The sequence below is a fragment of the Athalia rosae genome, chromosome 4, assembly GCF_917208135.1.
Source record: "Athalia rosae chromosome 4, iyAthRosa1.1, whole genome shotgun sequence".
In the NCBI taxonomy this organism is placed as follows: domain Eukaryota; kingdom Metazoa; phylum Arthropoda; class Insecta; order Hymenoptera; family Athaliidae; genus Athalia; species Athalia rosae.
The window spans coordinates 8,353,640-8,369,477 of record NC_064029.1 but is presented as its reverse complement, the minus strand read 5'-3'; the positions used below and the strand labels follow the sequence as shown (position 1 = coordinate 8,369,477).

The 15,838-nt window shown below is 47.0% G+C and overlaps 1 protein-coding gene across 4 annotated transcripts in view; it reads right to left on the bottom strand.

Moving 5' to 3' along the window:
* The window catches only part of LOC105684468 (rho GTPase-activating protein 20-like), a 143,693-nt gene that overhangs the window by 72,889 nt on the left and 54,966 nt on the right, over positions 1-15,838 (bottom strand). The window contains exon 1 of one of the 4 annotated variants that reach the window (XM_012397817.4): positions 1,060-3,780. The exons of the other annotated variants lie outside the window; for them this stretch is intronic. Within the exon in view, the coding sequence (XP_012253240.2) occupies positions 1,060-1,371 (312 nt within the window). The 5' untranslated portion in view covers positions 1,372-3,780. Of the gene's footprint in view, positions 1-1,059; positions 3,781-15,838 lie in introns of those variants that run through there. 4 annotated transcript variants of the gene reach the window in all.

Sequence of the window (15,838 nt, the reverse complement as noted above, 5' to 3'; positions counted from 1 at the left end):
GGCATCTTACATCGCGAAGGCTCGTTTGTTCCTTAATGAGTGAAATTATATCACCGACCGCTACGAGGTTGCGCCGAGTTTAATTAATCGGTGAAGAATCTAAAGTTGAGACTTCTCCGATGGATTTGTGAGTAGTGTATCGGTGCGCGTGTGTACGCGGAGAGAAGGTAGATATATACCTCTGTAATCAGAATAATAAGCATAATTCTGACGGGCATCGCTACGGAGCCCTTTTTTATGTTTACAGTTAACATTTTTCCCCGCAGCACGAACTCCATTCTTAAGGATAATAACTCGAGACCAGTATACATGTTTCGTCTCGTTGGGCCGGTGGTAACACCTACTTTTTCTTCCCCGTGCTTCTTCTCGGCGTTCGTATATACCTCATAACCATCGGCTCGCGTAGTTCGCTAGTGTGGTCCTCTTTTCTCCTCTCTTCAATTTCGTTTCGTTTGGTTTGGTTGTCGGTAGGTAAGAAGGTAGAATGCAGAGGCAAGTAGATATATACCTAAGTATACCGGTATAACTTGAGCTCGGTTTGATTCAGACTGTCGGAATGCCGAGCCGTAGGAAGCCCTGCGGGCGCGAAGGGCCGCCTTATATGGAAGGATTTCAACAGATATGGGTTTCACAGTCTTAAGACTCGCTACGTTGGATTAAAGGGCGCACGCTGACGACCACCAGCTCACCTCATCACACGAGCTGTCGTATTTCGAATCAAACCGACCAACCTACCTACCTACCTACCTACCTACTCAAAGCTAGGATTATAAACTCCTCTCGCTCACCGCGTATGACCCGACGATGCCGCGACCCATATCGACCTGTCCAATCCACGTGGGAAGGATTGACCTCCGCTTGCTTCAACGGACTGTGATATACGCCCGCGACCTTCACCGCTAGGCGCCACGTGCGAAATAACAGATCATACGTACACGGCATAACTTCACGATGCTCGTTTTCAGACGTTCGGGTTCGTGAGATTATCGATTTGAAATCCAAGTAAAAACAGAAGAGAAGAAGATAGAGTAACGTTGAAGGGGGGGTAGAATCGCTCACCTCTTTCATGCCGTCTAGTCTCCCGAGGCTCTTGGTGCCCCTGAGTGGAGGAAACGCAACATCGTGCCAGCTGGAAGCCGAAGTGTTGCACGGCTGAGGTTCGCTGATGTTGAGACCGCGAGCGCGGCTTTTACTCTTGCGTTTATCGAGGAGGTGTTTAGCCCTGGACTTCCTCACGGGTACGACGTCGTCCTCGGGGTCACTCTGGACTTCCCATCGAGACGGTGACTTGAATCGACGTCTGGCCGACGTAGGCGATGTCACGGGGGATGTCAGCCGTTGTACCAATGTACCGAACATAGTCATGGTCATGACGCGTTTAGTGACTAATCGACTAAGAACGAAGGGTGGTGGTATTGTACCAAAATAATGTCCGATGAGATGACTTAGTCTTTCTTGACAGCGTCATCCCGTAACTCCATGACGTCGCCAATACAGCAACTCGATATTGATCGCGAAGTCCCGTGTTTTTACCGCGATTTCGACTATCCCGAATATCTAGAAACACCACTCAATGGTCACTCGATCGAAAATCATACACGAAGTTCAGTTTCCGCTACACGGCAGCCCACCGAATCTTCATCGCGGTTTATGACTCGCGATGTGTTATTACCTTTGCAAAAAAGAAAAACTGCCTGGCGCTCCAACACTCGGTCGTGAAGAATTCGAAAACAATATATATACCGAATCGATAACACCGATTGCACACTGTATCTACCTACACACCGTCGTCAACCAGCACGTTTGATATCGGTGTTTGCCGAGCTGTTTTTCTCACGTTTTCATTCGGTTCGTTTATTTCGTACGATCGTACGAGTACCGACTAATCGTGACGCATAGACAGGGCGGGAACTACGAATCGAATCGCAGCTGGTAGCGACTTTGCGTCGACGATTGGCGATTTCTGGATCCGTCCTCTTTCTACTTTTGGGTCGATCCCAACGTTCGCCTGGAAGAATATAACAGCAGGTGTGTTCGACGAGTAGGCGCCTCTCTCGAATACACGCAATATTCGAGTTTGGCTGCGTAGCGTTCGAACGACCGAGCAGATATTTGGCTTCGGGCGCACGAAGTCGCCCGCTCCTCGAACTCCGTGAGTAGTGTGTGGCTCTCCGGCTGACGCACGCTTCAAATTCAATATTTGAGTTAACACTGTCGCGACCAAGTTAACATCTCTAAACGACGTTCCTGCGGAGCGTTTCACCGTCCCCTTTCTCTTCCTTTATTTTTTATGCTGTTTTTGTTTTGTTTTTTTGTTTTTGAATTTTATTCCAACGATTCGTACGGCGTGCCCTCCGCACGGTCACTCCGTAACACGTGGTTCGAATTCGTGATAAGGTGTACGCTTTGAAAGAAAAAAAAAAAATAATTTTTCAGCGGATATTCGAAGAAACTGAAAGACGCGGACACTTTTCTGTCTTCTACTTATGCACACGACATTTGGCACGCTTCCGGAGCGCCATACCACGATCGCTGACTACGTACGGAATTCGACTGGTCGCGGTGAGACCGCGACGAGCGAGCGGACCGGTTGGCCTCGCTTAGCCGTAGTCCGACTCACTCCGATACTTGACGATGAAACCCGAGTAAAACACCTCCGGTACCCCCCTCGGTCGCCATAGTAACGAGACTTATTCTCCCTTGGGCCTTACGTAGCGTCGCGACGCCGACCTCCGACTCCCCGATCTCCCAAATCTTGAAAATCTCCAAAATCTCCGATCGGACCGACCGACCACCACCTCGAAACTCGACGCTACTTTCGACGCGAGACTTTATCCGAATTCCGTACACCGGAAGTCGCGAGCGACGATTCCACGATTTCGTAAAGTCGTCGAGTCCCTCGATAATCCCTGAATTTCGTAATTCCGAATTATCGCGTACGTAATTCCATGGGATACGCGTGTCGGATACGTGCGGCGGTTCGTAGCGCGCATATCTCGTACTCGATGTTACTTTATACCTTGGGGCATCCGTTACCGCAGTTGTTACCGCAACAACGGTGACTTCCGTACCCCGAGCCCCCGCAGGTTTTCAGGGGCCAATGGGCAGGTATTATCGGAATGCCCGTTCCGCATGCGACCTCGCCGACATCGGGAGGTTCTCTGCAGTGTACTGCAGTATAGAGGAGGCGATGTACGCGAACCCGTTCCGCGTCCCAGGGTGCTGCACCGGTGCAGTAGTCGCTGATGCGAGAGCTGCAAACTCCATTCAAAACTCTTCGCTGTATTTTCTAGCCGTTCCGGGACTACCTGAGTTCAGCCGTTGGGTCGGCGAGCGGCGACGGTGCCCCGTAATTATTTATTGTTTGGGGGCAGGTTTGAGGAAATCGTTTCCCCGGTGCGATTCAATGGCGGTGGTTTTACCCCTCGGCAAGTCGAATTCGATTCGTGCGACGCGCGTTGCTACCGCCGAAAGACCACGTTGGGGGATGCGGGTGGAATTGAAATAGAAAAGTTTCATCAGGGGAATTCGAAGGTGACTCGGCCACTCCTACGTTGCTATCGAAAATCGATTAGAACGTGATGTTTTCGTGTATCGCATTCTACGAGAATACCGAACGAGATAAAGAGAATCCGACTTTAGAATTCTCGCGAACTTAAATTAAAACTCGATCGCTAGACGGTTTTTAGGGTCCGGTCACCGCGGGAGACGAGATATCCACCGAGATTCCTCGAGCCTCTCGGTCAAATGGAGGATATTTTTTTGATTTTTATTTTTTTCTCAACTTCCTTTTTTTCTCCCTTTCTTACTGACTTTTTTTTTTGTTTTTTTTTTTAACAATTCACCAGACCACGGCGAACCGGCGTCATCTATGACGGTCCGCGAAACGATTTGACGCCGCGTGACCAAAAAAGAAGCGGCATAAACTCGCTGCGAGGGTCAACGCGAAGAATAGAATTTCGACCACAAAAAAAAGGCACGGATATATGTGAAATAAATCTGAACTATCTCGAAATCAGCGTTGTACAAGTCTTTTCGGAATTTCGTACGGAGCTGCTCCGGTACACCATGATACGCTATGAATAAAATCTGATCTATTATATATATATATATTTACGTTCTCACGCAGAGCTAAAGAAACACGCGTGCAGTTAAGTATTCGTATAGGTATACGAACGTACGTATGTATGTACATGTACACACGGCACGTCATTATATACCTGCTGAGAAGCGTATTAAATTACCGGGTTTTCTCTTATTTTCTGAAAACATAGCTGACCTCCTATTAGTCATTCAGTGGTCATTTAAGGTCACTCACCATGCGCGAGGGTCTGATAAATCAGGAGCCCGATCCGGTGGGTGGACAGAGAATAAATTTATGCCGTTGTATAGCGGCGATGCAGACGTAGCCGTATAGTCTTAGCTCTTGAAATCAGAAATCTGTTCGAGCCGAAGAGACTGCGCGCTCCTCTGTCTTCTGCAGTTCAAGCGTTGAAAATCAAACTTGAAAACAGACAGGCGCGTTTTTGTTCGGTTCATGTAAAAGGGGCGCTCTAGCTGGCTTTTCAGCACCAATCTCACGCACATACCCATCCACGGTGTCAGGACTCTTTGTATTTCAGGCGTCTTTCGGTTCTTATTTCATCCTTTTTTTACCCCCCTCCCCTCCCCATTTTTTTCTTTTTTTTTTTTTCTTTTCCACGTCTTCGAAGACAATGCTTTCGTACCGTCGGAGAACATGTACCGTACTACGTGACACGAGAGTTACACGCGTAGCGATCGTTTCGTCGCGTAGAAAACTATCGATAAAATTGAAAAAACGACGAGGATAAGAACGAAATCGATGAGTATATAGAAACCTCGCTCCGTTTTCAGCCGCTTCGAGAAAAGATCTCATTTAATAAATTGCAACGTTAAAAGGAACGCGGGAGAGTGGGTCATAGTGGCTTTTGTTCGGAGTTTAGAATAAATCTATGCATCTCCGGTGTACGGTGTGTAAGTCTGTACTCTGCGTAGGGGAGACCGGGGCAAGTTGGAGGCTGGGGCAAGATGACGAATTGATTGTTTTTAGAATATTTTGACCGATAGCGCCGGGTAAGTTATCAAAAAGTGTTGAACACTCTTCTACGCAATAATATTTGCGATGTAGCTAGTGTGGCAAGGTCATCCGGCTTTTTTACGGAGGCATTGTGGTTTCGGACGTGTTCAAAGTAACATCTGAAGCTTAAGAAAATAGTTGTATACAACTACAGGTAAGCAAGATCGGACTTGTGATTTAATACTTTATTTCTATACGCATATAGATCCTAGAGATCATAGAATCTCCGAATTTTCACCAATGTACTTTTTGTGGGGTTCTTTTTTCGCAAATAGTAGCAAATGGGGCAAGATGGTGGGGGCAAGTTGACGGATCGTCCTTATCGAGATCTTTGCATGTTGTTTAGTTAATTGATATTTAGGCTACATACGATTGTGCAGCTCATTGAATAATTCGATAAATAAATAAATGAATAAATTTATTCACGATTCATTGTTGGCATGTTCTAATGTCGAAGGAGCAGCTCAGTTCGTTTGCGACCAGTGTTAATTATCAGTATACGTATATCTAAGCTAAACTACATAAACTATGCGTATTTGTATTTTCATATCTTTTATGGATTTGAATAAACTGAAGTATATTTTGACGAAAAAAGTATTTTTTTAGGCCCATTAAACCAAAATCTAATATTCGTCAACTTGCCCCGATAGGTTCGCCATCTTGCCCCGTGGTCGGGGCAAGTTGACGAATTTGCAGAATCTCGGAAAAATGGAAATTACGTAGTTTGTGAATGACCGAATTCAATGTCAATTTTTTTTTTAATAGCCAACATCTCATACTTTTGAAAAATACCAAAAGATTTTGAAATTCGCTTACAATCGATTAAAAAACCGCACTTGAAGCTTAACGTCTCCAACTTGCCCCGGTCTCCCCTATAGGTGGGCAAGTATACGTATATATATATATATGTATGTATACGACGGTAGGAAAGAAAGGATGGACGCGGAACGCAAAGGAGGAACAACTTGTACGCCGGTATGCGGGAATCGAAGTGTGCCGCCGCCGATTGCATTCAAGGAAATTGCACATTCTAAATTTTTTTTTTTTCATTTCTCCAAACGGAGAAACGCGCGCCATTTTATCCGCCAATCGGTCTAGCGCGGGATTTCACTCCGTACGACGTGTACGTATACACCTCTATACCTACCACACCGGCACGGAACTCTGCAGGAACCGCGGCAGATATATGCGCGGCGTGCACCTCGAAATAATGCGAATCACTTCGCGGAGTTGTTTGTGCGTTTTATGTTAAGCGAGATTTATCTGCTCGGAGCTTCCACTCGGGTCCCTGGCCGGCTCGGAGATCTCATGATCAAACCGTGCCTAGCCCTAGCCTAGAATATTGCACGGGCACGCCCATTTCAGGGTGCCCTGCAGCGTCACCTCGTTAAATAGGGACGCTCTTCTCCTCCTCCTCCTCCTCCTCCGTTAACCGAGGAATTTCTTCAACTCAGCATCCGACTCGACTTCGCCAACATTAATTGCTAATTATACCAGCGATCTTCCGCTAATAACTTTCCGTCACTCTAATGAATACCGGATGGAACCGATCCCTCTATTAACTCCGCATGTAACGTACGAATGCGACGATTACGTCGGGACGTCGTACGTCGTGAAAATCTCATCTTCATCAACGTCGAAAATTCCCTCTCGTTTGCTCGCGATTTCAGGGATTTCCGATCGATGGTATTCCGCTCGAGCGCGACGTCAATTCAACGAGTCTATATATATAAATTAGCGTCGACGTCACGACGGTTCCGGTAGTCGTCCGGGGGGGTTTCGAACAGCTGGTCCATTGTTTGCGTTAATATTAAAAGACCGCCCCCGAACCTTGGAGCGGTTCTTTCTATTTGCTCGAGTCGGACCCTCGGCCCTAACGTACGTACGGTTGGTTCGCGTGTTTCTCCGGTAATACTACAAGTTAAACATTTGACGTTTCGTAGGACTTTATTTGAAAGCTGTTGTATTAACGAAGGAACACAACGGGCGCCCGCAAGACCCGCGGTGAGAAGTCACGTATTGTTTCGCGTCTTTTTCAAGCATCGCGGGTTATACACGTATACGTGGATTTGGATATACATATTCGTCCGAAACGAAATCGACGAGGGAAAATTGAAACCCGAAGCCTCCGCGCTTACCGCCGTTACCGGAGACCTCGTGGGGCGCATTCGCTCTATAAATACACCGCGTACACGTACCTACGTACTGTACATATATCGGTATAAATAATTCATTCGCAAATAATTGAATGAGGGGATATTAAAACGGAGGCGGAGTTTAAACGACAGCGTCGAGCCGGGCTATACAGGTACGCGGACGACGACGACGACGACGACGACGACGACGACGACGTACCGAGATCAACGCGGCGGTTAACGCGTGTCCTCGTGCCGTTGCCTCTGGTTCGACGTGGAGCGGAGCTTTCACTGGAGGAAAGCTGACGGACGGGCAAAAGGCCGCAACTCGTGGACCACCGCGTCGAGTACTACGCCCCGAGCGGCTCCTCCGCCCGGCCGCACCTCATGGTCTTCCTGCCGCCGCTGACGCTATTGCGTTCTTTGCCGTAGCTCCACCGGTGCACGGATTTTATACCGATCGTCGTCTGCATACCTCGTACGACTATATGTATAGAGAGTGTATATTGCGCTGGTACAGCCGAACGACGAACAACTATACCATAGCCCATTTCTTGTTTATGTCCCTCGGAAGTGGGCTGAACTCGGGAGGATATGTATTATGAACGTGTGTACGGCTGTAGTGTACGCAGCGAGTACGCGAGCCGGCAGAGAAATCTCTAATTTTTATTAACTTATTCCCGCCCGCGATTCACCGTTGAGTTTGTAAATGTATCAAGTTTATGAATAACCGATCGGAGGTTCCTTTAATTTCGTCGACGTTTCCTTCGATTGAAAAAGTATCGCCGATCGTAAGAAAACCCGCCTATGAAATTCCGATGAGTAGCGCGATCTGGTTTGCGTTTAGCAAAAAAAAAAAAAGAAAAATACAAAAATGACACGAGATTCGTAGATTCGGTATATTCCATAGCGGGTCTCACAGCTTTGGGGTGTAAATTAAATAGCATTGGTAATATATATATCGGCTTACGGGCAGAAATTTATGGCTTCCCGAACATAAGACACCCTCGCGAAGCGACCGACGAATGATCGAACGCCATGCACCGTATTGGGTCACTTCTCGTTTTCTTTTGGTACAGTTACCTCATATATATATAACTATACACGCATGATATATCGTATTGTCATGTAGGTAATACCACGAGCCAAGTATTCACCCTACACATAAGTCCGCGGACTGAAAAGCTGTCGTCACACGTGGTAAATTTTCATCGACGTACACATGAGCGCAAACCATACACGTTCAAGTTCCACAGCTGACCCGATTGATAAGAATCGCAGGGATTACTTTTGCGAATTAGGTGACGCTCTGCACATGATCAATCGTGTAATTGTGAATCTAATTACGCACATGCGTCGAAGAAGCAATTAAGACCATAATTACACCGATGAAATAAAGAAAAAAAGTAATATCGTCTCGACGTTCGTAAGCCTGCCGCACTACCTCCGCTCGTTTTCCGTATTTATACGTCGTGACGACTGGATGTAGTGCACGCGCAAATGTCCGCGTTAAAATATTACGTGTAACGCGTTTCTCTGAACGCGGTATTGCGTCGGTGTTTCACGGAGCGGTACCTCGTAGCCGTCGTGATTACTTACGTGACGATAAGAGTTATCGGAGCAGATAAAATGAGGTTAAAAAGAATGGGGTTGAAAGTTGTAGAGGACAAGAGAAAGGGGCGTTCGAACGACCGACCGGATGAAAGTGAATCGGTTGTGTGTGTGTGTGCGTGTGTTTTACACCGTGCGAGGTACGTTGACTCGTTCTCTCATTATACCGAGAGAAATTAGCTCCCGATATCGATTTCGGTGAGTCGTCGGATCGCGAACGTCTCCGTCCAGGGCGTGAGGTACTTCGATTCTATTCGTTACTCCGTAGGTTCTGTCGCAAGTTTACCCACGTATCTGTCGTGCTACGTACGGATCGACAATGGGAAACATCGGAATTCCGCCCACCTTCGACTTCCTGTGTCCTAAAATGCGAATCTCCGTTCTTGGAAGCGACGTATTATCCCCCCCGACCGAAGCATGACTCATTGTCAGCGAGTGCGGCTCGTAAGATACAACGCAACCGGCGTACCGGAATGACGGCGGATGGGCTGTTAGCCGTTGCCGATGCTGCGATCAAACGCCAAATGGAGTTACGGATTGTACAGACGCGGGTATCGGCGAGGAGTACAGCGGAGTATCTCGATGAACGAAGTGGTATGCATTCGCCGGTGTAACGACGAAGGCGCGGAGGGGGAGGGGAAGAGGACGAGAGAGCGCGAGGAGGGAGTTGCGTCGAAAAGGATGGTAAAAGAAGCAGAGGAACGCAGGGGAGGAAGAGTTCTCGAGGCTGTCATATCGTACGCGCGGTAGCGAGATGGGTCTAACCGGAGGAGGGCGACATCCGTGAGTGGCGCGGTACGACGCGACGCCCGGATAGGTACGAGAGAGGAGAGAGCGGAATATCGGAAGATCGGGAGAGAAAAGAGACGCGCGAGCGGGGAGCACCGGCAAAATACGAAACAATGCAAGAGCCGCGCGTGAACGTACCCGCGGCAAACGGACCAAAAGGAGTAAAAGAGACGTCGACGAAGGGAGTCGCGCCGCCGGGACGCTCACCGCCTCCCGATCGGATCCGATCCTAACCAAGTGACGGACGGTGCACACCGATGCGTATGACGTTCTTCTCTTCTCCGCTTCGGTTTTTCTTTGCTTTTCAGAAGTTCGCCACTTTTCTACACCGATGAGAAAATCGATTTACCGTGAGACGGGCGGTCGCGCCGCCGGAGCTAAATCGGAAACGGAAGTTAAAAAAACCCTCGCAGGAGTGTAGAAAACAGAAAAATTAATAAAAGAACATCGAATATGAACAATGTTTCGAATAAAATACATAAATAAACGTAGGGGAGACCGGGGCGAAATTAAATTTTGGAGATCTCGATAATGAAGAAAAATTTTCGAAAAATTAGGAGTCGTTTGTTCGTCGACAGTTGCACCTCGCCAAATCATACAACTTGTCAATCTGAGCGCATTCTAACGACACTGGACGACATCAGACCATTCTGCCTCGGCAGTCCATTCCGCCCCGGTATTTCCTACGTATAAACGACGCGATTCAGAAAATTACACCCCGCGCCGTAAATTGCTCGGCTTTTTCCACGGCGGATGCAAAAACGACGGGTGCAGGATCGTACGCGCGGCGCAGTGGCATCGGTGGAAAAGTAAGGAGATTGCATAAATGAAAAATATTGCGGGATGTAAGTTTACCGCGGCTATAGAACTATCGGTCGATGGTCCGTTCGCGCGGTTATGCACAGTGTGGCGCGTACCCAGTTGTAGGAAAGAGTTGAGAGATATTATTATGTGAAAAAGGTAAATTTCAGGTGTACCGTACAAGTACGGCTATCGGGTTCGCCGAGGCGTACCACCGGCTACCCCGGCGGGGTACCAACGGCGTCGCCTTATATACCCGCGGCTAACTGTGACAACGAATGTTGGGTCCGTTGGATTTACAACGCGTAGATGGTAACGTAACAGAATAGAACAGTAGAAAATAGAAGAAAATCGGCGCGCCGGGGAGTGCAGCGCGGGTGCCGGCAACTAATAGTAATGGAATCTAAATTGCAAATTATGATAGTCATAACTTCTGCTGATTATCCACGCGTTCTCCATTATCCGCCGTACTCTCTCGTTTCACCCGCCCCTCACGGCTCGGCTTCGGTACGGGGTCGGGTGGCCGTTCCTATGGACGACTAATATCTCCGACTAAAATCAACGTGTAGCGAACCGTTAAGAATTTCCCATAAGACGGGACCCCGCCGGCTCCCCATATACGTCGGTACGCTCGAATCCCTTCCACCGGAACACCCCGCGCTCGTACCTCTAAAAAGTCATTCACGAGAGCGTCGACGCGATGCACACGTCGCTTCCAAGTTTCATCTTCTCCTTACGAGACTGCGTCGCGGACGTCGCGGGTGTTTTACAATGACGGATGACGCGGGACTCGCGGGGAACGCCGAGGTACGGCGATACATTTGGTGGGTATACCGGGATAGTTCAGAAGAAAATATTCATAATCTCGCGTAGCGTAGCGTGCGTGTACGTCGAACACGAGGTGCGCGTGTTATGTTATACCGCGTCTCATGTACACGTCCGAGGAGGTATAAATTCGTCTATCGTAGGAGGTGCCATGGGTGTTTCTACGGCATCGGCGCGAAGTGACGCGAGTTTTAGACACCGTAGATGTGAAACCGATCGAACTGGATCAGATATAACGCGCGCGGTATGGTCACTTCGTGTCACGCGCGGCATCACCTCGAGCTCCGCTGCGTTCAATTGATTCTAGAAGGTTGATTGTAACGTGATGTGGTTCGGAACCATTACGAGAACAAACGTCTCTCCCTATCTAGAATCGACGTCGCTTCGGTACGCGTGGTTTTTTTCTATTACGAAACACCCGCCCTCCGATCGTAATACGGAGCGGATCGGAGAGGCTGAACTCGGAAGGACCCCTGCAACTCGTGCCGTTCCGGGTATAATCGATGGAAATAATGAAGAGATATCAATACAAAACTGCTCGATACGATTTTACTGGAGTCTGCGACTTTCGGAGCTCACTTGTAACCTGGATCTCCATTCGATCGCGTTGACGAACGAAATATTTTTGTTTCCCGAGGTTTCGTCGGACCGATTTATTACGGTTTCCGAGTAAGCGAAACAGGTTTTTCACTCGATGCGCGAGCGAGTCTTCGGAATATAGTGTAGATACGCTGGGATGGTCTTAATTAATTCTAGACGAGTTCTCAGCCCTTTATACAGCAGCTGGGTGCATTAAAGTCCACCGTATAGGTTGGGTGGAAATCGGCTGGCGCGGAACTTTGCATAGTGGCATTAAAACGACTGACAGCTTTCTCCCCGCGACTGCACGCCTAGCCGTATCCCCTCCCCGTACAGGTCCGCGGAGTCTCGACGTTCTTTTGCGGAGATTTTAGATATTGTTAATAACAATCTCGATACTATCGTCGAACGATCCTAAAAATATTGCTGTAACGGAGTCAGGAATTTACCGCTACAAGGAGACGATACCGATCTTACGCTGTATATGTACTCGGGCGTCAATAATTGTACGTTCAATTCGAGCTGTTCGTTCGCCTCACGATTCCGAATAGAGTAGCAGCCAGAGGAAATTGGGTGGCGATTCAGTTACCGGATAACTAATTGCCCCGAGCGTATTCAACTGGATCAAACGTGAAAAAATGTAACAGATCGATCGTTTGATACACAACGCGAATTAAATTTATACCAGCATTAAAAGAAAGAGTGTGAAGTTTATAAAAGTTCACTGTAATATTCGCTCGGTCGTTCGGAGGATGAAAAAATGAGGGGGGAAAAAAAAACTGGATGAATAACTTCGTGAGTATATTTTAAGAGCAGATTGCATTTTCGTGTAATGAAGATAATCATCCTCTATTAACGTACGTGTGTAAGCGACGGTGGCAAAAACTACTAATTTGATCTTATTACGTAACGCAAGACCTATTACAACTTGAACTCAAACAGCTACGAAGTTGGATGTAAAAGATGTACGTACGTAGGTACGTACGTTATATTATGCATGGATGTTATAAGGATTGATTCACCGCGCCGCTGTCGCGTTGCATGAGTGAGTTCAACCGGGAAGTGAGATCGACTTTTGATTTCAGACGTGATTTTGAAGGAATTCAAATTCCTTCGTACCTCGTGCGGCTCGCGACTATCCTATCCTATTTTCTTTATGGGAAAATTAATGACGGCGGGCCTGGTATTTCACGAGTATTATGATCGCTCGTTTCGCGACATTCGGTCGCACGCGTAGATACGATCGAATCGAAGCGATGATAAAAAGGTATATATATACGAATCGCCGACGAGAACGAGAGGGGTTTATTTTATTAAATCTCCAGAAGGAGATAAGATCGATAAATTCCTCGTTGTGCTACCTGTAGAGTCAACCTATTGCCAGAACGTTGCCGCGCGGCTAACGTATGTACACGGTTATTCGAACGAGGATACTGGTTGGATGAAAATTTCCGAAAAAGGATAAACGGCGACGTAGGAGTGTTCCCGGTTGGATTATTATACTTTTAGGTTTCTCGGTTTGTCTACGTCGGCCCTGTACCCGTCCGTCACTACGTTCGTTGGACAGGATAGAATTAGAATTAGTCGCGAGTGACCTTTGGGGTCGTAAGAATATTAGATCCAGCAATTATCTCGTCTTGAGAAAAAAAAAAAAAAAAAAACGTTATGGAGAAAAAAGAAACGATGAAAGTAGACGCGGTATACCCTAGCCTGTACCTCGCGTCGAAGAAGGTGGTCTTCGTACGAGTCGCGTCGCGGTGGGATAAACGATGATCTTTCTTTTGCTCCACAATGCGTCGTCCTATGTGCGTGTAATCTGACGTGCGCGTACGCACTCGTACACGCGCACACTTGTACGGTGTTCCTGGTCCACCGCGGCAGGACCATGTATTATTACATTATAATTTTTTTCATTCTCTTTTCTCTACATGTTAAATATATTTATACTTTTCAGCAAAATTGCTTCTCACGATTTTGACGGGTTTACAACGCGTGTATCAAGAGCAGAAAATATCGGCAACTCTCTCTGCAATTTTCGCCCTCCTCCCCCCCCCCCTCCCCGCCTCCCCCGCCCCCTGCGCCCACCGATTCTCGATCGGGCGAGGGGATCGACCATTAAAAAGCGATCATGAAAATAAATATTTCGAAAGTTGAACCTCGGCCCGTACAACGAAGTTATACGAGGCGAGTGTACAGGTAGGTAGGTAGGTAGGTACGATACGCGTACATCGTACGAACGCCTTCTTGTCCCGGCTAATTGGAGTCGTTCGTTGACGGCGGGATTGCGGATTCCTTTGATTCTTTTCACGGAATTATAAGACCATTTCAAAAGTAAAAGTCACTCGTTCCCGTATAAAGGTAGAAGAATATAATCGCGATACAGCTACATCTCTCGAATTCGCTAAAATCCTCGCAATCATCCGGGAATTAACAGCTGGCCAGTCCGTACAATTACTCCACATCGCCGGTTATAATTAACAATTAACTATCTCGAGTCAAGGAGCCTGGAATCGTAACGTTGACACCACCGTAACCCGGCCTCCTCTTTCCCATTTCATTCTAAAAACTTACTCGAGGCAGACGTACGTTTCAGCCGGACTATACGCCGATGACTTCTCGCTCGCGTATCGGCTCACGTTATTATAGCTGCGATCCGTATATCGCGGATCGTAGAAAGGAGATACTTATTACACGACAGGAATATAGGTATATTATATTAATACGTATTGGAATCGGAATATAAATTCGAGACGTCATATCCACCGATCGAGTCGGACGCAACTTAATATGTACCAAGTTTCTCCCTACGCGACGAAGTGGTATATCCCGATATGGATTAGTCAGCAGCATCGGCGGCAGCTCTGGTCTCTTTCTTGAAACTTCCCCGGTGCTGTATTTTATTCCGCCGCGGCATCGAATTCACGAAAGCGCGCGAAATTCACCCGGAACGTAGTGTGTGAGTGCAAAGGTCATTACGTACATTCCTTGGAATACATAAAAAAAAAAAGGTCGAAGATTTCGTCCAAAACGTAGAACGGACGGAAAGAATCAAATTCATTCGGCAGGCTCTTATCCAGTTGATAAAATCTTGGTACACGTGTATATATGTATAATGCAAAACGTAGGAGATTCCGGATTAATTTATGTAGTTCTAAAACCGGCGAACCTGACACTGAGAGAGGATGAACGCCGTCGTTAAGATCCGAGAGATTCGTGGGCGAGGATTAAAGTGTTAAAAAAAAAAAAAAAAAAAAAAGGAAAAGCTCGAACGTTTTTTTCGCGAAAGAGAAATTCTACACGTATATTTCATACAGCTCGCAATTGCCGCCTGTCTGGCAGCCTCCGGTATCTAAGGGTTAAGGGATCGACTATCGATACAGAAAATCGTTGGACTTAGAACCTCACAAATTGGTCAAGAGCTGAGACAGACTGGAAGTTACAAGCAGATAAAAGATAGCGGCGAATTATCGTTCGTTTACCTTCTACGGAGCTAGAGCCTTATAGATGATTGCTCAACCCGATACAGGAGCTACTGCAGCGCGCTCGCATTAAATTCGAATACGGATTTCAATTTGAATTTGAAATAGGATTTTACGACGGCTTATTTTGCAAGCGGTGTGATTTGAAAATTGACCATATAAAAACCGGAGAATTTCCTCGAAACTGTAATATATTCTTTTTCTTCAATTTTTGATATTTTTACTTATTTCTATTTTCTTCATCTCGTGGGGACTGCAACTGAACGATAATATATTTCACCTCATTTTATAGGGGCGTTAATCTTGTGCCGCAACGCCTCGTACGGAAGAATCACCGCAACCTTCAACACTCGTGTACGTGGCTTTTTTTTTCTAGACTCGTTATGGGCACACGGAGATCGGAGCATTTGACTAATTTAAAAAATTCTCTTTTTTTTTTTTTTTTTCTTTTTCTCCCGTTTCATCGTCGGTTGTTGTTTTTTTTTTTTCATTTACTTATTTTCCGGGCCTCGGTTGCCGCT